General features: G+C 36.9%; 1 protein-coding gene across 5 annotated transcripts in view; it reads right to left on the bottom strand.

Annotated features, from left to right (window-relative positions):
• The window catches only part of Camta (Calmodulin-binding transcription activator), a 56,829-nt gene that overhangs the window by 2,578 nt on the left and 28,205 nt on the right, over nt 1-26,046 (bottom strand). For 3 of the 5 annotated variants that reach the window (XM_018457609.1, XM_018457608.1, XM_018457611.1), the window contains 10 exons: nt 21,986-22,077; nt 8,122-8,310; nt 7,586-7,984; nt 6,650-7,366; nt 6,121-6,456; nt 5,573-5,820; nt 5,193-5,392; nt 4,845-4,952; nt 3,857-4,014; nt 3,038-3,537 (listed from right to left, as the gene is read on the bottom strand). In XM_018457609.1, coding sequence (XP_018313111.1) covers nt 3,038-3,537; nt 3,857-4,014; nt 4,845-4,952; nt 5,193-5,392; nt 5,573-5,820; nt 6,121-6,456; nt 6,650-7,366; nt 7,586-7,984; nt 8,122-8,310; nt 21,986-22,077 — 2,947 coding nt within the window. Of the gene's footprint in view, nt 1-3,037; nt 3,538-3,856; nt 4,015-4,844; nt 4,953-5,192; nt 5,393-5,572; nt 5,821-6,120; nt 6,457-6,649; nt 7,367-7,585; nt 7,985-8,121; nt 8,311-21,985; nt 22,078-25,335; nt 26,006-26,046 lie in introns of those variants that run through there. The other 2 variants (XM_018457612.1, XM_018457610.1) reach the window with 2 other exon arrangements.

The raw sequence follows: 26,046 nt of genomic DNA, 5'->3' as shown, positions 1-26,046 counted from the left end.
CTACAATAAAAAGGAACAGCTTAAAAGTCTAAGTAGTCTAGAAAATAATTCGACAATGGAGCCATTGCGTAAAATGACTCATATGAAACTTTAAAATAATTACTAACGTATAAAGGTATAAGAACGACAGAGAAAAAGGAAATAATTTTCATTAAAAAAAAATGAAAATTTTGTTAATACTCTCTATGCAACGATGCCTCACGTCAAAAGGGGATGTTAAAAAGAGGCCGATTTTTGCCCACAAAGGTGTAAATAAAAGGAATAATTATAGATATTGTCCTCCTGAATACGATAATATCAATAAAAAGTTCGGGATCGATAGGGAAGACCTTGAAAATTGAGCATGAATATGATATATTTAAAGAAATTTCAATATTCTTGTTTACTTTTCAAAGTTTTCCCCAAATGCCACGAACTTTTTAATAATTTTATCACATTCACAGGAAGTCAAAATCTATAAAAAATACTATTCTTTTTACTTACATTCTTTTGGGAAAAAGTCGGTTTTTTTTTAATATCCTCCAAAAAAGGGCAGATTTTGCCTAAAAAGATGAAGTAAAAGAAATAGTGTTTTTTGTCAATTTTGAGGGTTTGAATATAATAAAATTATTAAAAAGGTCGGCATATGGGGAACACCTTGAAAAGTAAACAAGAATATTGAAATTTCTTTAAATATATCATGTTCATGCTCAATTTTCAAGGTGTTCCTTATCGATCCCGAATTTTTTATTGACATCGTATTCAGAAGGTCAAAATCTATAAAAAACGCTATTCCTTTTACTTACACCTTTGTGGGCAAAAATCGGCCTCTTTTCAACATCCTCCTTTCTGTTCAAGCCAATCCCATAATAATAATTTTGCTAATTTTTAATGACATTTTAAAGTACATTTTATTTAACAAATATAATAAATTATACAATAATAAATTTAACTTTTACAATGGGAAAGTCACTATAGACGCTGAAACAGTATCATATTTTAAGGCAAGAAATACAATAAAATAGTAAATTGTATTAATAAATCTGACTAATTGTAAGATTTTAAAAATAAAATCCTCTTTTCTCTAAAGATTAAACGAAAATACCATAGGTCACCAATGAACATATTATCTAAAATTGGCATGGCATGAAACGTGTTAATACATTTAGATCTTTGTTTTATGATAAATGGTAATCAGAATTGGCCATACGCCCGATAACTTTCATTTCTTCCGCGAAGATTCTACAATGATAATATATAGTCAGCTGATTGTCAGTAATTTCGGAGGCATTACAACAGGAAGTTCAAATCGCTACGTATATAATTCGGTGAACGCAGAAAGGAGTAACGGCGGAATACTGATCTCTAGCTCCAACGCGAAAGTCGTATTAATTTAATGCCAACTTAATTCTGTATTCAGGCCACCGTAACGAAGGCAGGGAAATCCGCAAAGTTTCCGAATTATTTACGATGCCAATTAAAAGTTCGCCTCAAGAGAGGTACACGGGATCGAACTTTGGTGGCATCAGTCTAATTCAGTCGGAGGTCGTTAAGTCGGCTCACAATGGTACGTCTTGTCCCCCAGTTATTAATTGTTCCTTATTAAGACGTTCCCCGCAACCTTCTCGACCAGCGGAATATCGATGGAAATTTAACTTTCTAAGTTCGGAGCAATTTGGCGATGTCTGCGCGAGATAATGATCTGTCATAGTTAACAACCTTGAGTTCAAACCTGATAACACGTGCCCGCATAAAGTCGGACGATTTGTATCTAAACGTCGCATGCGTCGCGTAAAGTAGTTAGTACCATTGTAGTCAGACAGCGAGTGATTCATTCCGTTCTTAAGACTTTCGAAGTTGGAGGAAGTTCGATGGCATGCGAAATGTTAAGATAGAAGGAAGGAGAAACGTTGAAATGCGCGAAATAGGCCATTCTGAATATAAACACACACAGATATATCAGGTAATAAAAAAAGTTCTGTCGTTTTTCTAGAATTACAAAGTTTAATATATATACCGCGAAAAACTCGGTAAATTCTGTTACAAATATCAGTGACATTGAAAACAAGATACATTGTAGATTCTACTTATACACAGAAAATTGGAAAGGAGGTGCTATAACAATGTGGAAATTAACCCGGAAATGTGAGTATTTCAATCACATTTATTCGTGCTTGTACGAGTTTAAATTTAAAATTTGTTTTAAATTTAATTTACAGTCTTTGGGCTGTGCCTTCTGGGAAAGTATATATCTTTCGAATCATTTGCACAATCTCTGTTCCAGGTTTAAACTCATACAGCGTACAAGCACGAATAACTGAGGTTGAAATTCTCATTTCCGGGTCAATTTTCGTAATGTTATGGCATTTCCTTTCCAATTTTCTGTATATAAGTAGATTCTGCAGCAAGTCTTATTTATAGTGTCACTGATATTGTAATGCAATCTATCAGGTCTTTTGCGTCACAAACATCCCAGCAAACATAGCTGCAAATATAACTGTTATATTACACATTATACGTATTTGCTGGGATTTAGTTTTGTAGGAAATAACTTTTTTTATTACCCGATATAATAGTGATAAAACAATAATAAAATCAAATGTAAGAATAAATATAAAAGATCTGTTAATAAAACTAACGCAAGGCAATAGACAACGCAGATAGTAAATGTTAGCAGTTTGCTAGCAGATTTGCAGTAAATTCGACCAGATTCCACTGTAAATCCATAGCCATCTTGTGTCTGCATTAAGCTCAGGATCAACAAAGCCTGCTAACATGCAATGCCAGCAGATTGATAGCAGAAACCGAGCAGCATCTGCACGCGTGGGCAATGTGACAACAGACTGACAGGAGAAATCGAGCAGAAGCGAAGCATTCTGCTCTATTTCTACTGCACGCAATCTGCTGGCAATAACATGTCAATAAGGTTTGTTATATTTCTAGTTTGTCGACATAATCAAATATTATAGACTTTATGTGAAATTTGTTGCCTTTCTACTATCAAAAATTAATAGTATCTATGCTCTGTCTCTGCAGATTGAGTTATCTGAGAAGTTACCTGTGATAAGCGTACTGTTTGTGACGGCGATAGTACTGTTGAATTAGAACGGCAGCATGCCTTTCAGCCTCCTCCTGCCTCTGGCGACCCTTGTAATTCCTGTATGCCTTCTGGATCATTCTGGCGGCATGATAAAGCTCTCTCTGTTCGCGATCAGATAGTGTCAATCTGCTGAGATCCGCCTCGCCGTTGCCATCGCCGTTTCCAATACCGATCGCTGTCATGGCTCCGGAACCGATCATGCCGTTCAATTTACGCTCGCCACAGCCGTTCGGCGAGTAATACTGACCGCTGTGAGCGTTACCGTTGCCGTCAAGCTGCAATTGCAGCTGCAGAAACTCGCAGAAATCAGCGGTGGTGGGCGGCGGGGACGGCGAATCTGGTGTCAGGCAACTGCTGGAAGGACTCGAAGGACTAGCGTCGGCGTCGACGTCCGAAACCGAAGCAGCGCCGCCGCTGCAGTCACGATACGAGTCGAACAGTTCCCCGGAGTCGAGAGGCTATAAGCAGGATTATTAGCATATAAATAGAGCTTTATAACGGAATATCCAGAAACTTCAAAGTTCCATTTATCAAAACTCTAATCCGACTTAATCCAAAGTTTTACTCCTAATTATGATTCAAGACTGAATTGTTAATGGTGCTATTTCTCCGATTATATCCGCCAGAAGATTTTGTCTCACTCGGAAAAGTTCCAACGTTCCAATTAGTCATTCGCAATCTTTTATTTATATTTAATTCGAATCTAACATAAGTAGAGATTAGGATAAAGGATTCTACAAGACATTCTGACTATCAATAATAATAGCGTATTCTCACCATTTGTTCCATGAGAGCATCTTCCAAGGGTGACAGAGGCGCCGTGAGTGGTGGTGGCGAGGAAGAAGACGGAGAATCACCCTCCGCCCTCTTGATCCTTTCTGGTAGCGCCGCTATAATTTGCTCTGCCAATGTCAGCACCCTCGCGTCTTCTTCCCCTATAAAAAGGAATCACCACCCTAGCCAAATTCGAAAAGCTCGTGGTGGCAGACCGCCGAAATCACATCGATCACAACACCGAAGTTTTAAAAGCCGTGAACGTGTTCTACGATGCATTGAGATACTGTCGCAGATAAAATGTTTAACACCAAGTGCGTCGCTACGACACGAATTGACAGCACGAAGAATCAGACAAGTCGCTGGTGAATATGGCGCTTTCCTACTCATTTCATAAGATGATAGCCGGCTGAAATACCTCCACATTGGTTGAATGGGCAGATCGCGTGTCTGTCCAGGTGATAATTTTAGTCGCTATACTATCGTTGAAAGGTTATATACAGACAAAATTATTGCTCGAGAATAGGCCTCGATAGCCGATAGTAGGTAGTGGCTAAGAAAATTTAAACATTACACAGCAATTCATCCAACATCAGCGGTTACGAAGGCCAAGCAACACCAATATTGTTCAAGCTGCAAGAGTTTAGAGGAGTTAGAGAAGGCAGCGGAGTCGTTGACCAATTTCGGTCGTCGAGTACGCATACAGAGATAGACAGAGAAAGAGAACACTGCTGTACGCATGTACATGTGTCTAAGTATGTGTAACAAAAGTGTATATGTGTATGTGTCTGCGAACAAGGGAGGTGAACGCAGTGTTTCAGCTAGGATCTCTACGGAATTCGCAGGCCACGTGATTGTGGTAGTACGTCTAGGCCGGTCCGTTTCTATCGGTAGTGTGTCACAGAGAACAGATAGAGAATTACGGATAGTTTTTACAGACAGACAGGCAGACAGACAGACAAATAGAAGAGGAAACGAGGAAGGTACGGACCTACGGTCTCCTGAGGGGTCGGAGCGCTCTCCATTCCCTGTTCGCTGAGGCCTAACGACGACTCATCTTCTTGCAACAATTCCATGTTGTCCAGCAGCGGCGAACCACCTGTGTGTTTTTCGATAAACCCCACTTAATACTATATACGTTGCCTAATTTATTACGCTCGCATGAATTACGGCCTTTTTGTTACTCTACAATCTTTACAAACTGGACGAGGGAAAATATAATGGCGCTGAGAGGGCTAATCGGCAAAGGGTAGGGTGTGACTATATGTGTATCAGATACGTGAATGTGTGTGCGTGTATACGGAAGAGAGGGCAGTATATAATAGCAAACGAGACTAACACAACGCCAGATCGAGACCGCTGTCTTGAGATGGCCGCCTAGGGCTAGGGCTGGCGGGTCGCAAGAAAAGCCTCTCGTCTTGCCTTCGGGTCTCGAGCTGATTCAGTTCTTCGGCGATCGCCATATGACCGTTCTCCGCGGCCAGCTCGGTCGCCGTTCTATTCTGACAGTCCCTCACGCGTAGTGCCATAGCATTCCATCTATGGAAGCAGAGTTAACAACAAATACTTATTAAAAATCAATATATTCGTGGTATGAGGCAATTGCGAGCTACACGAAAGGCGGAGATGTGTTAATTTTTTAATAACCAAACAACTGGATTCAGTTGTTCATAATTAATATCAAACAAATGTTGATCAAATAAGAATATCTTTACAAACCTGTAAAGAATCCTGGCGGTGTCGGCATGCCCTGCCGCACAAGCCCAAGCAAGTGGTGTAAGGCCGGCGCTGTCCTGCCTAAGAGCATCGACCTCGGCGTCTAAAACGCTACTAGGATTTTCTGCTCTCCAGTGAAGGAGTGCACAGGCTAACCTGGAGTATCCCAATCCGGCCGCCAAGTGCAGAAGGGTAGGCCCACCGGATTGAAGAGGTTCCGCTCCAGCTCGCCAAGGACGGACAACAGCATCCTGCAATATTTCAAAATGATAAAACTTTAAACAATAATAAATTATATTGAAACCAGGATAATAATTACACAATTTAAATTGACAAGCGATTTAATGATATTGAAGCCATAATCTTAAAAGACTAAATAATTTTACGAGAAATATCACCGCAGCCAGGATTCGAACCTAGATCTCCCTTGACAGGTGTGTTTTTACCAATTGGACAGATAAAATTTTATTTATGCTATAACTTATTATAATTATCTATGGTTTCAATTAAAGCTTAATGATTGGTATAGAAATATTAGGTAGTAGAAATACCTGGCAATAAGCAACCAGTCGCTCTTCCAGATGAGCCGCGGGAGATGGCGGACCGGGACCCTGGAGACGGGCCTCGACGTCCGCAAGACGGTCCAGCAAAGCTTTCTCTGGGCTAGGTTCGCTTGTCGGCGCTCTACGATATTCGAAGGCAACGCTATCAGACACGACGAAACCGTCACAGGCCACCTGGAGGGACGCTATTCCTGGTGCGTGTGCGGGACATCGACAACGCAGTACACCTGGTTGCACGAGGCACGCCTCGACCGGTTCCGCGTCGAAAAGTACCGAATACGACTGAGAACCACTACCGCCGGTCCACGGACCAGCAACTAATACCTGAAATACCGTTTATATCAAAGTCTGACAAACACTAACTAACAGTAACATATAACTGTTAGTTATAATTTCCCACTCTTTATAGTTATAGGTGCATTGTTGAGCGGAAAATTATAACTAATAGTTATGTTACTTAGTAATTAGCGAATATCCTTGAAAAAAAGAAAGCTGGAAATATATTTTATTTACACACCTTTACACCACCCTCGATGTAACTCCACTCAGGACTATATTCTGCAATATGGACGGTTGTACCAGGATGACATCCGACGTCGTTCTCGGGACCACCTCGTTGTTCCTCGTGCTTCGTCTGCTCGGCCTCAAAGTCGTGCAACTCCGGCAAATCGCCAAATACGTCGAACGCGTCCAAATTGACCAGCACGTCATCCGACGAGTCGATAAAGTCCATCGGATTAATCATGCTGTTGTCCGCCGGCGAAGGCGACGGCGACGGAGGCACCATATTGGCCGACAGTGTCCTCTGAATGTCTTCCTGACTCAGATCCAGCGTCTCCGCGAAATCGGTCACTTCGGAACCGGAACCGCCCATTGGCAGAGACTGCACAGCAGATCTGTCCAAACTCTCCTGTGCGTCAATTTCTTGCTGGGTTTGCTGTTCTCGATCGACGCTGGTCTGCGGTACGATTTGTTGCTCTGTGACCTGTTGCATTTCCACCTGCTGACTTTGCTGTTGCTGCTGTTGCTGCTGCTGCTGCTGTTGCTGTTGCTGTTGATGATGATATGGTTGACTGTTGAGTATCAGAAGACCACCACCGCCTTGAATTTGTTGCAAACTTAAAACTAGAGGAGCCGGCTGTTGACTCTGAGTAGAATGGGAATGTCTTGAATATACGCGGGGAGCCGGAGCCGCCGTCGTCGATTGTTGTTGACCTCCCGTTGTTGAAGAGACCTGTTTGTTTGAAACAGTTGTATGTACATAGTCGTACATGCTAAAATTGATTTGACTACGCGACGTTACATAATGTTATTAAATAATTCTTATAAAAAAAAATTCTTAACCGTAATAGAAACATATTTATAATTATTGCGGCCAATTAATTGCGGCAAGTCATTTTCAAACATTATAAATTATTATTGAAAATTTTAGATTGTGTGACGTGTATAATACCTGATTGTCGGGCGTAAGTCTCCTAGGTGCGAGTTGAGTGCTGCTGGTGGAGGAAGTGGAGGATGCCCTCTGTCTATCGAGCAGCTGAGAGACTATCATGTCGACGGGATGGTTCGAGTGCTGCGTGAGATGAGGATTGTTCGGATCGTCATCTCCACCAAGGAACATGGGCCTTAATTGCGACGCTAGCTCGTCTCGCGTCCACTCTTTCTTGTCAGGTGGCAGCGCGAGGCAGGGTGGCAGGGCCGCCAGCTTCGCATCACCGTCCGGATAAGGGACGTTCAGATAATGGACGAGAACCACATCCGGATTCTGCAGTAGCCAGTAACATCGGCGATGAAACGTTGGAAGGATCGCCGAGTGCACGTAACAGCCGTAGATGCACTCGACACCCTGAACCTATGATCAAATTAACGCAATAATACATTAATAAAAATTCATTACAAAATTTCTTTCGTAAATTTTAATGAGATTTAGAATAAGTTCCAAGCGTTTGAAATATTTAATATCTTTTTTGTTTTTTAATATAAAATTACCTTCAGTTTCATGTGATCCTCCCGTGTAGTCTTTCCATCTTTTCTTTTCTTCCAGCAATAACCGTCGCGCCGATAGCGTACTTTCTTCCTCGAGTACAGTAACATTGAACCACTTCGTGGTCGTACTTTCACCTCCCGACTTTGCCATTCGGCGTGCCTTTGAAAACTGATTAGGATGGCGGCGATTTCCTAAAAATAAAAGAATAGGGGTTGCATTTATAAAATAAAATATAATCCGATATCTCATTATATATGTGCTTCATGTTTTAAAACATGATGCATTTAATTTAGCTACTTAATTAAATTTTATTAAATTGATATTTTATTTTAACACTCGTCGAATAAAAATAAAATAAATCGTCCAAAGAAACGCTGAACCGAAGTAGACTCGTTATAAAAGCTGTATGGAATGCATTTCAGATATATTCCGCTGACATATGCCTTTCTCTGTAGATTTGGCTTCAGTCCGAAAGTCGCACTGACAGATCTCTGCTCTATCTTTCAGACTGTGCTTCCATCTTTGAAGAAAGGGAATCGTAGATAGTCTCAAACACACGTTGAACGACGAACCCCGTGATATATATGTTTGCACAGGCATTGAAACCGTGTTCCTCAAAAGAATGTAATAACCTAATAATATCTTTATAATATGATTTAAGAAAACATTTTATTCATAGCAAGACATTATTCATAGACATTTCTGACCTATCAAGTATTTTAATCTGGTTAAATGGGAGTTTAATTATAACAATAAGAATTTATCGATTAGTTTTGTTGAATTAATATCAGGGTTGATAAAAAAACATGTTTTAAACGTTTAAAACATGCTTAGTTGATGTTTTTAATATGTTTTAAATGTTTTTTTATAGTACTGTTTAAAGCATATTTGAGGCATTAGAAACATATTTAAGAAGAAACACAGTATGTTTTATTCTTAAAAAAAACATTTGTCTTTACCAACCCTGATTAATATATAAAAAAAATAATAAGATTCAAATTTCATGGACAGAGTAAGATGTCATCGCTTTACACTGTCTAATGCGACATAATCAACAAGTCGAAACGGCAAAATAATTAACCTCGAGTTCTTGGACGAGGTTTTGGCTTGGAAAATTCTGTCTTCTAGTATCAGAATCAAAAACACTTAACATAATGAATAATTCAGCAGCGACACATACGCGCTTGACGTACTAGACGAATGAAAAATGGAGAAACTGTCTTCGGGTCGGATATCTTACCGTATACCTTACATCGCACATGTAACACGGCAGAGACGTGAAATGTGCATGTTACGTTATTCGCATTTACACGCTGCTAACAATAACAGCGCCATTATTACGGTTCATTATTGATTTTCGCCGCGAGGAATCGCTCGGCGTAATTTTAAGCGAGCAAGGTGCGATAGTATGGCATTATTAGAGAAGGAAGTAACATCGAGTTTTCTTACTGACGTTAAGAAATGCAATTATCGCGAGGACTTTTGATGTCGTCTATCACGATAGTCTCTGTAATCCCCGCCTTTCCGCTCCATTTTTCTCTTTCATCCTTCAACCCTACACACGCGCCAACGCGGCACGCAACAATCGGCACTCGGCGGACCCGCACGATGCGCATAATCAGAATAAAAATGCAAAATTCGTTTCTATAAATATTCGTATTACGACATGCGATGCTTATCAGCAATTCAGGCTACTTGAGGACATAAAAGAAGAAAGCCAGCGTCCGCGGGAAAAAAAACGAATTCAACAGCTGAAGGTGCGGTAAGTAGGTAGCCAGGGGCGCCCGCGACACGCGACCTAACGTACAATAATGCAAAACGAACCGGTGCACTCGGCCGATTTGACCAATTTGAAAAATTTAATAATAGGCAGCAGTGTGAAGTGTATGGGTGCCCCATGATTAGCCTCACGAAAAGAATGATTTTACTAAAGTGTTGAAAAATTTAGCTAGACGCAGATCTAAAAATAGTTTTATTAGACCATCAGTATAATTCTGTAGGACGCTAAGCTGGTTCCTAAACATTTTGCAACATTGATATTAACATTTATGAGGATATTATCGCTTTCAGTACCATTTTTATACCATCTTTTAGGAACTTTTTTTTAAATATGTAGTTTATAAATTTGAAACTTGATACATTTTTTTTTGATATTTAAATTCTTTTTTTGATATTTAAGTTCTTTACAAATTCTTTCAAATGTTATAAAAGATATTTTGGCAATTATTTGTAAAAGCATGTAAAAAAATAAAGATTTACTTGCTAAATATTAAACAATAAATGTATCAATTTTCAAGTTTATAGCTTTCATACATTTTTCTAAGAAATTCTTTAAGAAAGATGAAAGCGGAAATACTTCCTTAAGTGTTCTACATAATAAGTTTAACGGTCCAACAAAATTATTTTCAGATCTGTGTATCTAGCTAAATTCTTAGCTACTTTAATAAAACTTCTTTCCGTGCACAATTCCAAGATCGCTAATAAAATTTCGATATTAAGAGATCAAAACTAATAAGATATGCATTATTCACAACTTGATAATTTGATGAAATAATAATAATAATAATTCCAACGATGGAAATTGTATCTTTACCATTATTTATGGTTTCAATAATTATAAATTTCAGTAGTATAAAGATCATAATTGTTAAAAATTGAATTCTCTTGCACAATATAATTAAATTATGTTAAATTAAATTAAATTAAATTAAATGCGGCATTCATAAATATTGGTCGTATAGCGTGGTGTTTGTTAAGTTTGTTAAGTTCGTAAATTTTATTGTTTGTTACTAAAGGACCAGAAATAATAGCGAGTGTAATAAATGCGAGCAATTCTCTTGCGATATTCTAATCAAGTTTGTCTTTAACTCAGCTGGAAATACGGGGCGAGTGTGAGAGAGCGTACGCTATCTCGACATTCCAAAATATAATAACGTAATAAAGCGCTTCATCTTCCGATTCAATTTCACTGATTTGGCAGAGTGCCCCGTGCATTTCTACGGAGAAGATTATAGAACGGTACTAAATATGCATATCAGCCGGAATATGTATCGCGCTCCTCACGAAGGTTACCATCGTACGTCATTAGAGCTTTTGTCAGAAGCACCACACAGCCCCCACGCGGGCTGTCTTTCCCTCTAGTCCATTAAATTTCTTGGCCGTGATCTCGGTCTCGCGTCGAACCATATGAAATGTATCTGGGGCACTATATTTTATAGAACAACACCTTGTAATTATTTTTGATATATCTCGCTAACATTTATTCACAATAAAATATAGTTTTAGAATATATAAGAAAATTTCTTCGTGAACGTATATCTTACACTCTTTTTCTCTCTCTCTCTCTCTCTCTCTTCGTAATATAATATTTTATAAGAAGGATAAATTTAGTAAGACTCTCTCATATACAACATAAAATTTAAAACGTTAATAGAAGAACTGTACAAGTATGATACAATTAGTGGGGCGTAAATTTTTCAATATAAAATTATTTTTAATTAAAATTAATAACGTTTTAAATTTTATGATATACAGGGTGTTCCGTAAAGACCCGAACAACGCTTAAAGGGAGATTCCTGAGATCGTTTTGAGACGAAAATTTTAATACCAAAATGTATATATATATATTTTTGAAGTATCATTAGTATCGATAAAGACTGAGAGAATAATGTTTCTGTTCGTAATTACGGATTTAGCAGGAACATGCAAGTTGAGTATTTAATGAGCGAAATACGAACTGTAAATACGAACATTTGTCACATTCGGTTAGAATGGCTGCGGTCCGCATTTGTACGCGAAGCACCATCCATCTGCCAAGTGTAAATTAAATTCCCGCGAGATTCTGCGGCTATCTTCCACGTGGTATTGAGGATAACCCGAATACCGCACGACACAGGGCTACATGCACGTTGGGCCACGTATCTTGTGCACATTTTGCAGTGACAGCGCCAGCTTTTGATTGGGCCCGGTACGTGAACCGAACCCACACACCATTCATTTTAGATGAGGCATGGCAAGATTGGATTTTCAAGATAAATATGATCGCCTGGTCCTTATGGAAAACATGTAACCGGATTTGGGAAAAGAGTACACATCCATCAACAAATAATCTATTCTCCTTCACTGATTCTTATGCAAATAACTTTGCGCTGCTATTCTATTTTACAAGACTTGACTTAAAATTTCAATTCTCTCTCAATAAACACAATCATGTTTATAATAGATAAATAGTTTGTAATAGATAATTTACGTGAAGAGATCATTTCTTATCAATTGGCACACGAGCTCAACAGTACGTTGTTGTAATATTTTAAAACCAAATTCCATTTACTAATTTAGAATACCTTTTTCGTTCCAATAGTTAATCACGAAAAGGCGGCCGTGTGGCAGGGAATTCGGAGGCTACTTAATACCTTCGTGCGCGTCCCATGGGTACAGTTTCAACTTTCGAAAAGGTTCTCGAACGAACGTGTCCTGGATAATAAATATCGTTGATGAGGGCTGGCCAAAAGGAAAAGGTGAGCAAGAGTAACAGCAAATGGACAAAACGAGTTATTATACGATGTGATGAAAATAATAACAGTAATAATGTCACTATGTCTGAAACCCCAGGTGATGGTAGAACACAAAATGATAATAAAGTCAAGATGACATCAAATAAAAGTTATTTCAGGAAAAATCATGGAAATATCATCCGATACATTTGACAATGATTTTGTGATTAATTCTTGATATAACAATGACTTTTAATTTAAAAAAAAAACACTTAAAAATTATCATATCAAGAATTCACCACAAAATTATCGTCAAAATGGAATGATGTCATTACGATTTTTCCTAAAGTGAACTTTTACTTGACGTCATCTGAAAATTTTAATTTCATTATGATTTTTTATTCTACTTGAAAATGTGATATTATACAAAATTTCTCTTAAATAAATGGTTTATTTTGAGGAACGGAGTTTTTTCAAATGAATTAAGCTTTATAGATCGAAACTGTAACTCGCACAGAATTAAAATTAATATGAATATAATAGGAATATATATTGTCATCGAGTTACAAAATACGACATCCAATAATACTGTAAATTGCGATATAAATCAACCAACAAGAAAGGGCAATATTCGGCGCGAGAATCATATCAAAATAAAATGAAAAAAAATGTTCATCCCTTTTTCGTATTGCCCATTTTGGAGTATTTCATATAGCGAGATCGTGAAGAGCATACGAAAATAGGAAGAGATGCCGGCTCCGCCGGCCATTAGACCAGCCGGGCCGGGCACCGACAACGGTGCTAGATAAAGCCCCCACCCAGCACGTGGTAGTGATTTACAACTGGTTAATTGATCATTTGCATTCTAGCGAGGATGCTTCGTGCCGCCGTTCGTCGCGTCTCGCTCGGAGACGAAAACTCGCGACCTCGGCTTTACCCCGAGCATTCGTACGTCCCTTCGTTACAACTTCCCCGCTCGCGTTCACGTCCATTTGCCTTGATTAATCGCGGAATGTGTCTGGACAAAAATTAGGTTAAACCGGCAAGCGAGAGTTCTATCGCGAGTTCGCGTATACGCCAATTATAATCTCGTATACTACATAATAATCTCAGTAAAGCAAATGTCAATTAATCTCCATGTGATAGACATACTGTATGTATTATAATTAACGTCAGTTATTAGTTACGTTGTTGACAAAAATATTATAATTAACGTCAGTTATTAGTTACGTTGTTGACAAAAATTTTGTACTTATTATTAAGAAATATTGCAGTACGCGGTTTTTCCATTAAAAGTTCTATTAAGGCATATTTGATTAAAAAAGAAATAATTCACGATAAAGTATAAAAATATTTGAATGTTGTATAACACAAACAGCTTTATACAAGAAATAATTAGACAAACATAATTTTTAAAGCTATACTTGTATAAAGTACCACATAAGTAGTTTTATGTAAAAAATAATTCGACCAAAAGTAAACATAATTTTTTACAATAATAAACGCTAATGTCTATTCATTAATTCATAAAAACTATAAATCTTTTACATTGCGCATGTAATACTTTTATTTTAGAAAATACAACGTTTAATTAACATCACTTGTTAGAATTTGGAAAACTAGAAGTTATATACAATTAATTACATTAGCATATCATTTCCGCTAATATTAATTACATTAGCATAGTTATATCGGCATTAATATTAGCATATTTTCCATGCTTATTTTTCCATGAAATTTATCTTATTTACGTTGTACGAGAAACATATGGCTTATTATTATTAAATTCTCACATCCTTTACAAATTCCTAGCACACTTAAATATTGTTCTATGCATTGCGTTTCGCGGTGATCGTGAAATAGGTCAAGCAAAGACATGGAATATTTTAGCTTATAATATTTTCCTATATATACATACGTGACCAAAGAAGCTTATAAAATATAAACGCGATCATTGATTATGACGGCTCTCAGATGAAAGTATGCTTTTATAATAATTCTTATGTTAAAAACACACAAATTTTAATACACGCTAAATGTCTAATATTATTTTATGAAAATTATTAAAGGTATGTATGTATATTATATAATATAATATAAATACTTTTTATTTCATTAAGATTTTCCGAAGAGCTATGGTCTTGAGCATCCTACATAATTATTTTCACGATGCAAACATAATTTCAGATCTACATGTAGCTGAATGTTTGAATACTTTAGCAAAACCGTTTTTTCTGTGTGTGAAATTATTATCATTTTGTATATAAATTAACTCCTAACAGAATTTTTGCGATTTATATCAAATAATTGTTATTTTTCTTATGGCACGTTAAAATCACGTAAGGCTAGCATGCAAAAGTAATAGAGAACTTCAGAAGTACGTGAAAGAGAGCGGCTATAGATTTCTTCCTTCAACTCAACGGTTATATAAACGAGACACTCTCTGTCTCACGTGCTACCGGAAGAGATGTGTTCTACCTGATTTACGAATGCAAAAGGAGCGATAAATCGACTCTCCTTTCGACACCGAGGACGAAGACGGTTCATCTTTTCTACATTCGCAACTCACACGCGCGAGTATCGGAATTCTGCCGATAAATCGTAGCTCCCAACGGAGAAAGTCTTAAATAAAATCGAGCATCTTCGATAAAGAAAAAAATATTTCAAATCTGGTATTCAGTGTCACATCAATAAAGAGATTTCGTCTTTAAGTTTATCATTCGTATTTCAAATATAAAATGTCTTAAATAACGCGGACAATTTACATAAAAATAAACAAAAATAGTAATGTTAAAATCATCTCTCAATGTTAAAATCATTAAAAATAATAAAAACAACCGTTAAATCTTTTCAAAATTATTCTTCATATCTATTTATATTTTTTATCAATTGTTGAAAGTAATTAGTTTTCTATGTTTTTAGTTCTGAGTATTTTCTGAACTGTAATTTTAATGTAATTTTATTTTCCAGACCGCCTATTTCCACGCGCCTGTACGTTTGTTCATCACAAAGACGTTAGTAATTGCACAATTGAAACAAATTAATTGCTATCCGCAATCATTATCGCCATTGTCTCATGGTATCGACAATTGGGAGAAGAACGCCGATGAAATATCGATGCTGGGTGCGCCGTTGAATCGACTGTGGCTGTATTGTGTCGCCGCGACCATTCAAGTGTTCCACAAAAGACTTAGGAAATTGGTTAATTTTTCCGGGATGACAGGGAGGAAGCTATTCCGAGATGTCGATGCGAAACGTGTCTGTATACAATTTCTGAGATGCATTTTGGATACAAGACGCCGTGCCTCTATTCTCAATGAAGCGATTTCGTGAATCGAGGGCAATGCAATTTTCGACGATGTATGTATGTCTATGTTATTACGGTTCTCGCGAACTTTCCGGATCAGAGAATCTTTTCGAAGCCACGACGACTTTATTTATTCGATTCCAAGGTTCTTAATACACAGTCGTTATATCTCACCGTTGGTATTAAAATTTCACGATTTTGAGTTGATGACGTACGAAAAAGTGTCAAGGATACGTTATAAAATCTTTTGTGGAAAATTAACATAAATTTTAATTTTTTAAAAATTGATAAACTTATATATAATTACAAGTTTAATATATTTATTTTATATTTTAAATTCTTAATTCATAAGTATATTTAACGTGCGAAATTAAATATTTCTATAAAGATATGAATGCTACATTTATTTCGAAGTTAATTTTGACTTCAGTAATAAAATTATGAAGCTATAATTAACCAACTGTACGATATATTCGGATAACGGGTTTCCTCGGAAATGTCTTTCAATTAAAAGGTGCACAGCAAGCGGTCTAAAGCGGTGCTTAATTATAACGACCGCCGTCGCGGTGTGCTTTCGCAAATCCGACAGCAATTTAACGACCACACTTCTATTCTCGCGTGCAATCGGAAATCAATAAATGAACAAAAACGTTATTTTAAGAGTAATCTTCGTTTACAGATATAGACCATATAGATATCATTTAACGTCAATAAATCAAGTATATACACTCAAAATATGATAAAATCGGAAATCACTAAGACGTCAATATTATTTTTATTATTTTCATTTGTAAAATTGTTAAGCTATTTTTAAAGTACAATAAAAAAATTAAATTAAATTAATATCATCAATATTAAATTAATAAAAGGATTTTAGTGTTTAACACTTAACTTAAAATTAATAATTAACTTGATAAGAATTCATGAATTTATTACAATCGTAGATATCTTTCAAAGAGAGTCTCAACAAAGCTTCGCAAATTTATGTGCTGCCGCAATTTACACAGAAGTATTTGTAGCGTTAAATTAGGATGGTAAATTGGGTAAAGTAGGAGACTTCTTATCCAGGTATCCTCATTTAACACTGCAGTAGGATTATTTAATAAATCAGTGCCATTAAGGCACATTATAAATGCTAAAAGTACGAAATGTGTTCGCCTGTAGGTATGTGCTAAAACTTATTACTGTAATACCCCTCCTACGTATGCATTCAGTATTGCCCTGTTTCGGTACAAATGGGATTTCATCAGGCGAAGGTAATAAGAACCGAGAGCCACGTCAGAAATCTTGAAAATTATTGGCGTCAAAATGGAAAAACACGTGTGCGACAGAATATTCCGCACAGCACAGAAATTTCTTGCGAGGGAAATAATCCAAAATAAAATGATGTATTTTAACCATATATACATACTTTATCTGAAGATTTAAGAAATATATATAGTAACCTTGAAATATATATATATATATTATAATCAAAAATAAAACTTCGAGATGTATCGCAACTACATATTTTTCATTCGAAAATTTAAGAAATAGATTAATCATGAAATATATATAATTAACCATTTAATACATCATTATAGATTAATTACTAATTAAAAATATTATTAATTATGTAGATTATTTAGAAGATATGAAAATGCAATTTGAAGATATTTAATTGTTACGCAGATCACTATCGCAATAGAATAGAGATGCACACAGTCAGCACACATCTATCGCATTTAATGTCTACGCCCGCCGAGATAAGTACGGCAAATAAGTCGTAAAACGTGTGCGTGTAGAAGTAACCTTGAGTCACTTGTAGTCATTACTTCAATTCCCGCGATCTTTGTGCTCGCTTTGAAAATGATTTCGACCGATTTCGAACGAGTAGCGAACGCGCGTTACAATGAGCGCACGACAAGTGAACTAATAAATCACTGACATCTCCTTGGAACGTTTTTGATTGTCGGCGGCTCGTCGAGAAGCCGTGGCATGAGAAAGTGCATAAGATCCACTTACGATCTCGTATGCCGTCGGAACTCGTGTGAAAAATGGCAGCGACGAGCGACGCGACGGAGAAGAAAAAGCGGACGAGAGCGTTACAAGAGGAAGCCGCGCGAGAAAACAAGATCACGTTGAGGCAGGATTTTGCCTAGAAGCTACGGGATTTTGCCTAGACGGCAGTATGCACGAGGGATTTATAAACTTTCCAGGACCGTGAAAATTTACTCCGTTACCTGTCCGCGAACTTCTTCCTTGCGGCTCGAGCCGGTTGCGGGCAAAATGAATCGACTGGGCTGAGTGGTTCCATAAATCCCGGAGTGCAGCGGAATAACGCTACGTCCGACGTTGACAAATGTAAATAAGATTGAACTCACGCCGTGCCGGCTTTAAAGCGCGAATCTAGACGAGTGAAAAAAAATGGAAGCTTTGAATGTTGGATGGACGAATATATCTTTTCTTTTAGGAATAAGTGAAGCAACATTACGTCTAGAAATGTGCAAAAAATCTTTTGACGCCGAATAGAATCAAATCGAATTAAATCGAATCGAATCATTGAAACGTAACTTTTAATTACAGTACAATTATTTTTACGTAAAATTTTAATATATAGATAATAAAAAAATTTCTATGTAAAAAAAAATAATGATTATTTGATATAAAGTAATTTTAAACATGTATTTAAATGTTTAATCGAATCGAATCTCACTTGATTCGATTCAATTCGTATTCGAACAGTTCGCATATCTCTGGTTACGTCCGCATCATTGACAGGATATTAAGTTACGTAAATAAAATTAAGAGAATCAAGATTGGATTTTTATGTACGTGAAAGCCGTTTACAAAATTGAACAGAAAAGTTGGATAGACAGAAAGAAATTTGGATTCCAACATACGTTGAAGCTCTCCTTATACGAAACTGTGGTCGGCGATCGAAATAAAAACGATCAAATAACTCCGAAACTTCAAGACGCTATCACTGAATAGTATCCGTAAAAAGAAAAGGAAATTTTATTATTCCTCTAGGAGTGTTAGTCTGTGAAATTGGCATGCTTTCACATAAACTATTTAATCGATGATTATAAATATAGTCGACCAGAGAAGAAGTTGTCAGTTCTATTTCCAGGGAGCGTATCAACATTGGTATAAATCTCTTTGCGTGATTCCCGTTCTTCAACAAAGCTCAAATTTGTTGGCTCGCGCAATCGATAACGTTCAAAGGACCCCCAAGGACTTGATAATATAGGTACCGGATAAGGCGAACACTGTGACACAGTATTCGGCCGGTCTTGCCATCGTTGGCCTCATTAATGATGCACATGGTGCCATACGTCCGTCGCGTTTGAATATCATTTAAATATCTTGTAACAATCTTAAACGCGCCTTCGTCATTATAAAATCGATGCTTCCAATCTATCCATTTTATCAAGTATCGCAACGACAGGAGCCAATTTCGTTAAGATTTCGATGTCGAAATCGAAATAAGAACGAAAATTGCTGTCGCGACAATATGAAATTTAATAGATTCGTCAGAGATAAGAAGCCAATTTTCATCGCTTAGGAGTGGACGACCGCCTCGAAAGCAAAAATAGAATGACAGGAGAAACAGTGAGACGAATGGGCGAGTGCGAGACAGGGTACGACTTGTAAAAAAAAAAGAAGAAGAGGAGATAAAGAGAGGCACCTCTCTTTCTCTTCTACAGTCTGAGGACTCCGCGGGAAGGCTGTCGACGACTCTCCTTCCTCCAGGAACTTTTAATTTCCGGTACTTATCGGGGAGGGAGAGCGATTCGCGGAAAAGTAACAAGCGTGTGGTGGATGGGAACTCGCGGGGGGGAGGGGGAGGACAAGAAGAGGGACGGCCGAACTTATCGTTTACAATGATAGTCGTCGCGCCGCGCGCACAGGGATCACAATCGAGTTTCGTTCGGCGATACTGAAAAGCTCAGCGCCGCCGGCTGCGAGCTCTCGCTGGCTCCAGCTATTGATCGAAGGCCGACCGACCTGGGTCAGAGTATAGCAGTGTGGACTGCATCGGTGCAAGCCGGTTTACGTGTGCAGCGCACGAGTGTGGGTACGTGCACCCTTGCCGACGCGCTGCACACACCGGCGTGGAGCCGCGCCGCTGCACACACCGACAACGCCAGGGTCGTGACCAGGAATTTCACCTCCTCAAGCGAAATGCTGAAACAGCATTCTCCCTCCTTGTCCTCGCGATACTTTAAGCCTTAGAGTCCGATAAAATTTTTGGGAATCAATCTCGTAGAGTAATATATATATATATATGAGTGTAAGAAAATAATTTAAAAATTGATGAATGATATAATAATCACAAAAATGCACGGAAAGAACGATTTTGCTGGAATACCTAAAAATTTAACTAAGTACAGAGCTGAAAATAATTTTCAGATCGGATTATCAAAATAATTATATAAAATATTCAAGCATGATAAATAATGTTGTAAAAAATGCTGACATTCAGCAACCATTTAGAGCGTCTGATAAAATTACTTCGATAAAATTATTTTACGATTCAATAAATTATTCTCAAATCAGTATTTATACAGCTAAATTTGTAGATACTTCAGCAAAATTATTCTCTCTGTGGCACAATTATAAAATTATTTTTCTCAAATATTCGATGCTATTTTTATGAAAATAGTGACATAATTGGGACAAAATGCTTTGGGAATACTTCATTATTATATCGCATACACATTATAAAATACGTTATAAAATCGCGAAAGGGTAGAAAAACTCCTCAACTTTTAGTTACTTACAACTAATAAAAATTATTAATGCTTTGATGTTTACACGGTTCTAGTTACAAACTCTATAATGTAAAGAATTATTAAAATTAAAATATATCATAAAGTTAAGCACGTTTCTGAAAGTTGCAACTCCTAAAATTTTCACCAGGACCATTCAAGCAATTTCACCCTTAATGTCGTCCCTGCACGTTGCATACATATAAGTAACGGCTGCATTGACTGCATCTATTCTCCTTAACCGTGTCGCGAACCAACATGAACGAGCGCGCATTATTTACCTTCCCATTTAACTCTCGCGTAGTCTTGTATAAATATATACATCCGTTCCCGGTGAGGTCACGATAAAATTTACACCGGAAAAAAGAGACGACGCGCGGAATGGTCCATCGGAATTCCGGTAATACCAGATCGGTCCGCTAGCGCCGGAATTCGCGGCCGGGCACGCGACCGCCGCGCCGCAAAGAGGGATGCGCTTCGAGAGCTAGAATGCAAATGCATCCATACGTAAGATACATTGGTACTTGATACTTTGGCCCCGTTTCATTTCAAAATGCAAGTTGTCGTTAAATTCCAGACATATTATATATTGGAGTTACTATTTGGTAATAATCTATAATAGATTAAAGCAGAGAGAGAACGGAACAGTAAGTCATGATAACACCAAACTGAAGTTAAAATAAATCATTAAAATGAACGTTATTATAATTGTAAAGTGACTTTTAATAATCTTTATTAATTGAAAAGTGACTTTTAATAATTTTAATAAAATGAACGTTATTAATTGAAAAGTGATTTTTAATAATCATTTTGAAATTATTTTGACGTCATTTTGATGTTATGATGACTTGTATTCTGTTGGGCCTCTTATTAATTGTTATACGTCTAATATGAGAGCAAATATTTAAATATTTAAATAAACGGAAAAATATATTCTCAGCACGAATTTTTATTATTAAAGTAAAATGTATTTTTTTTAATAATATACCGTACGTAACATACAATATTTAAATGAATATCAGATATATTAACGCTGTTTTCGGAAAATACATATATCCTGTAACTATTAAAATATTAATTTATGTTTACATTTCTATTCATATATAATGTTTAATTATCAATATCTAGTTTGCATCGATTTATGCATTATATGAAATTGCAATTAAAAAACCTGATATTATATAACACGAGTATCGTGCGATTGAGAAATATAACATCGACAGATCTTTGAATATTTAGGTTACACGTGTGTTTTCTATTGACCCACGAATTTAACATTTGCGTCTAACGAATAAGCGACAGGCAACCTTACCTCGTTGGTGTTCCATCGATGCCTCTGAGTTGGAAAGTGTTCAGCTCGCGGCAAGGTTTCCAGATTTTCGGGAAGCTTTATCGGGTCGCCATCTGCGTGATAAATTATCTCAATTAATAGCTGTTCTCGCTAGAAAATGTAGAATCGTAGAAAACATCAATTTCAGAAGCAATTTGTTCCGTAGCCCGTTACATTATTTAACGGAAAACCTGAATTTATGTCGTCGACGTGCGTGCTGATCGATCGTGACAGTTTTACAGCGGATCGACAAGCGAATCGTTATTGTGTCATGAGCATTAGCGACTGCCTGCACTCACATTCGCGACGTGCAGGCAGCTTTTACGTTACGTGGCATGTGTCATTAACTCTGTTTATACACAACCGATCGAAAAACTCCATCGATCTAAGCCATGTATATTATGGCACGCTCGCCATAAAATAGCACTTGTAATAAATTGCACTTTCTACAAACGTGCCGTGAACTATACCTATTCCTGTTAGAATGCAAAATAAAAATCAACGATCTAAAGATTCTTTTACCGAGAATCTTAGTACGTTCTTGCACAATTACTTTTTTAAGTAAGATCAAGAAACACAAGAAAATTTTTAGAAAGCTAAAATCGTACCGTAATATTATTTATTATTATTTTTTATACGTATACGGACAGAAATGATGTATTAATAGCATTAGCCGATAGTAGTCTAATTGAAAATAAACTTATTAATTCAATGAAAGTACTAATGAAACAAATACGCCATACTCTTGTTTTAATAAAGTGTTATTTGTTTCATTAATAATGTCATTGTAAATTAACAAGACTATTTTGAATTAGACTGCTGTTGGCTAATGTCAATACAACATATTTATCCGTGTATACACGTACAGTATTATGTAAGTAATTGTGCAACAATATTATTCCATGTATATTGGAAAGAACTTTGCATATTTAAAAAAGAATTCTTTATTAATTATAATATAATATACAGATCGCAATATTTAGTAAAAGTTTAATAAAGCATAGAATAATATTTAGTACAGATTTTAATCTTTTTTGTAAAAAAGATTCATAGAAAATTTATTGCGTATTATCGGGAAAATAATTCAGCATCCTATGAATGTTGTGAGATTCGAATGTGTACTCTGTTTTCAAATTATTAGAATCCAAGGCTAATATTTCTATACATCTAGACATCGAGCGAGCAGCTATTTGCTTGGCAAAATACTACCGTTTTGCAACGTTTGCATTTCCTCTCGATATTATTGATATTACGCATGGGACATCTGTGCTCTCCCGTGTGATATATCGGCAATATCATGCGTCGCGCATTCTTGAGGCACCGCTCTTTATGATATAAATGCGGAAATATGGTATGAATCCCCATGTCTTTGTAACCAAATACTTTCTATACTTTGTGCAATATATTATGTAAAATTGAATCGATACGACTAAAGTAGCCATAAAGTTACCGTGGAGATAACGAAATTTATCCGTTTGATATAACTTTGGTTACAGTCTTTTTGGAAGAAGAAACTTTCTTTCACGAATATACACGCATACCTAAACATGAAACAAAAAAAGATATCGTGTTCTGGCAAAAAATAACGGTAGAAACGAGGGCAAATGTGGCTTACCATAATTTTTCTGAAACGTTAGAAATTGTGTTACATACGTACACTTTAATTGTTACGCTTTAATTAACGGAATAAGTTCACTGTTCAAGTGCATTTTTTTCACGAAGGTTCGTTGAAAGAACTTTACCATTAATTATATGGAAAATTGGGTCCCGGAAATGAGTTAATTTTACATATAATGTAGCTTATAATGTTACGAACAAAAGATGTCGTAGGCACAAAGCTCAATTATGTATTAAAGGTGTAAAATTTATGTTCACAGAGCACCTTTGATACACCATCCCAGCAAACAAGCTGACGTTATTTGTCGTCATTTATTAAATTATTAAATTTGATAAAGACGTCAATTCGACATCAAAACGATGATAAATAACGTCAATTTGTTTGTTGAGATAGTTAAAAAATTATTTATTATTGAGAGCTTTTTCTGATATTTTTTGTTCACCATATTATAAGTTACATTATATATGAAAACTAATCAACTCATTTCACCAAAACTCAATTTTTCATATAATTAGTGTAGGGTCTTTCATCTGTGATTAAAAATTGCATAAATGTGTCATATTGCGTATTGCATATCTGCAAATCTATTTAATAGTTTATTTCTTTGTAATCTTTTTCACAAATTTGATAAATTGTAGCAAATTCAAAATAAGTTTCATCTTTAGCGAAACATTTACCGAAAATTACCAGAGTTAGCCAGGAATTATCCAAGGGAATCAAATATTTATTTAATGGCACTTCGTTCGCCAATCGCCTATGCAATATTCATTGATTCGCGAAACTCACCGAAACTAGGCACTATTAACTAAACTTTCACAATCATAAGTATGACAGTTAAATACAGTCACCATGATCTAGATCTTGTAATAGCGAAGTAACAGTTTACTTGTCTGGGACATTACGTCGTCGTTGATGTTATCTAATTTTATTATAAAAATCATCACTATATATTATCCAAAACCAATATCTCATATATTAATTTCATATACTTTTCATAATTGTGCTACAAAGAAATAAATAATATACTGAAATAATAGAAATTTAATCACTTTCAATTTATAATCAAAAATATAAAATAATTGAAGAAACTGAAGTTCTATCTATAAACTTCAAAGTTCAAAATTTCACAACGCAAATTTTTAAAATCACAATTTACAGAAATAAAAGGAGATTCTTTGAAGGCGCGCATCGTAGATGAAACTTTTAATAATTCTCGAGCGAAGAAAGAAACGAAAAACAGTAAGAGATCTCTTCAGTTGCCGAGGAAATCTCTCTTCAGTTCTTGAGAAAGTTTCTCTCTTGTTGCTTAGACCTGATTTACACAGTGCTTTTCTTACGAGCAACTAATGTTTTCTAGTGAATAAGAAAACTAGCAGTTAAAAAAATTCGATTCTAAAAATTATATCTTTTAACTGCTATTTTCCTTAAAAAAAAAATCTGTAATTTATAGAATTATACTTTTTAAATTAGGTCTTAAAACCAATTAATTCAACTTCCTCTATGTTGTAAAAAAAGAAACGATTAAAAACGATTTTTAAATTCTCTCCAACTGCGCAATCAGCAACGATGTCAAATAAACTTCAATCCCCATGATAAATCGAAGATATTGGAAGACTACAGCACATGCCGCGTGACATGTCAAATGTTGTCAAATGTCATGTCAAATGTTGTGGGGTTTTCTACATCGGGGTGCATAAACAGCAGATAAACTCACTTGGGGCGAGGGGCGTCGGGTAGGTCGCATGGTAGACGACACGCTGTGGATTCGAATGATTGTAGCCCGCCATCTCCGCGATGCTGGCGCGTGCTCGCGCTGCTTGGATCTTACCGATCGTCTTGGCCGATCGTCATCGTCCTTGAACGTACGCGAGACGAGAGCGTGGCTGGGCCCTGGCGGGCATCCCTGGGCGGACCCTTTCTCGTGATGGGTCCGCGTCCTTGGGAGATGATCGCGTATCTGATATGACTGCTGTCCGTTGATGATCGCGCTGCTTTGATTGGGATGAACTGAGAGGGTGGTCCTTTTTTTGTCAGGACAGTTTACCAGCCGCGGGGGGGTCCAGGACGCAGGGACGGCACTCGGATTGACGTTGTCCTCGGCGTTGCGAAGGTTGCGCTCCCGGATGACGATGACTCCCTCTGGAACGGCAGGACATATCCCCCAAAGGAGCTTGTACGCGGGCCGGATTATGTTATTCGAGACCGGATATCGATCGATGATGTCACGAACGTGTCACTCTCTCCTGGATCTCTCCTCTAAATGAGAAATCTTAAACGGTCGGAATTGAAGTTCTTGCAGTTTCGTATCGAAGGACACACGTGGAAGTGCACGCGGAAACACGAACAGGATCGATCCTCCGCTACCGTTTCGCACTCTCCTTGATTCTCCCAAGTCTCTCTCTCTCCCCCCCTCTCTTTTTTTTCG

This window comes from Mycetomoellerius zeteki, unplaced genomic scaffold (genome assembly GCF_001594055.1).
Source record: "Mycetomoellerius zeteki isolate Tzet28-1 unplaced genomic scaffold, Tzet1.0 scaffold64, whole genome shotgun sequence".
In the NCBI taxonomy this organism is placed as follows: Eukaryota; Metazoa; Arthropoda; class Insecta; order Hymenoptera; family Formicidae; genus Mycetomoellerius; species Mycetomoellerius zeteki.
Note: the sequence above shows the minus strand (reverse complement) of the source record. Positions and strands in the feature narration are given on the sequence as shown.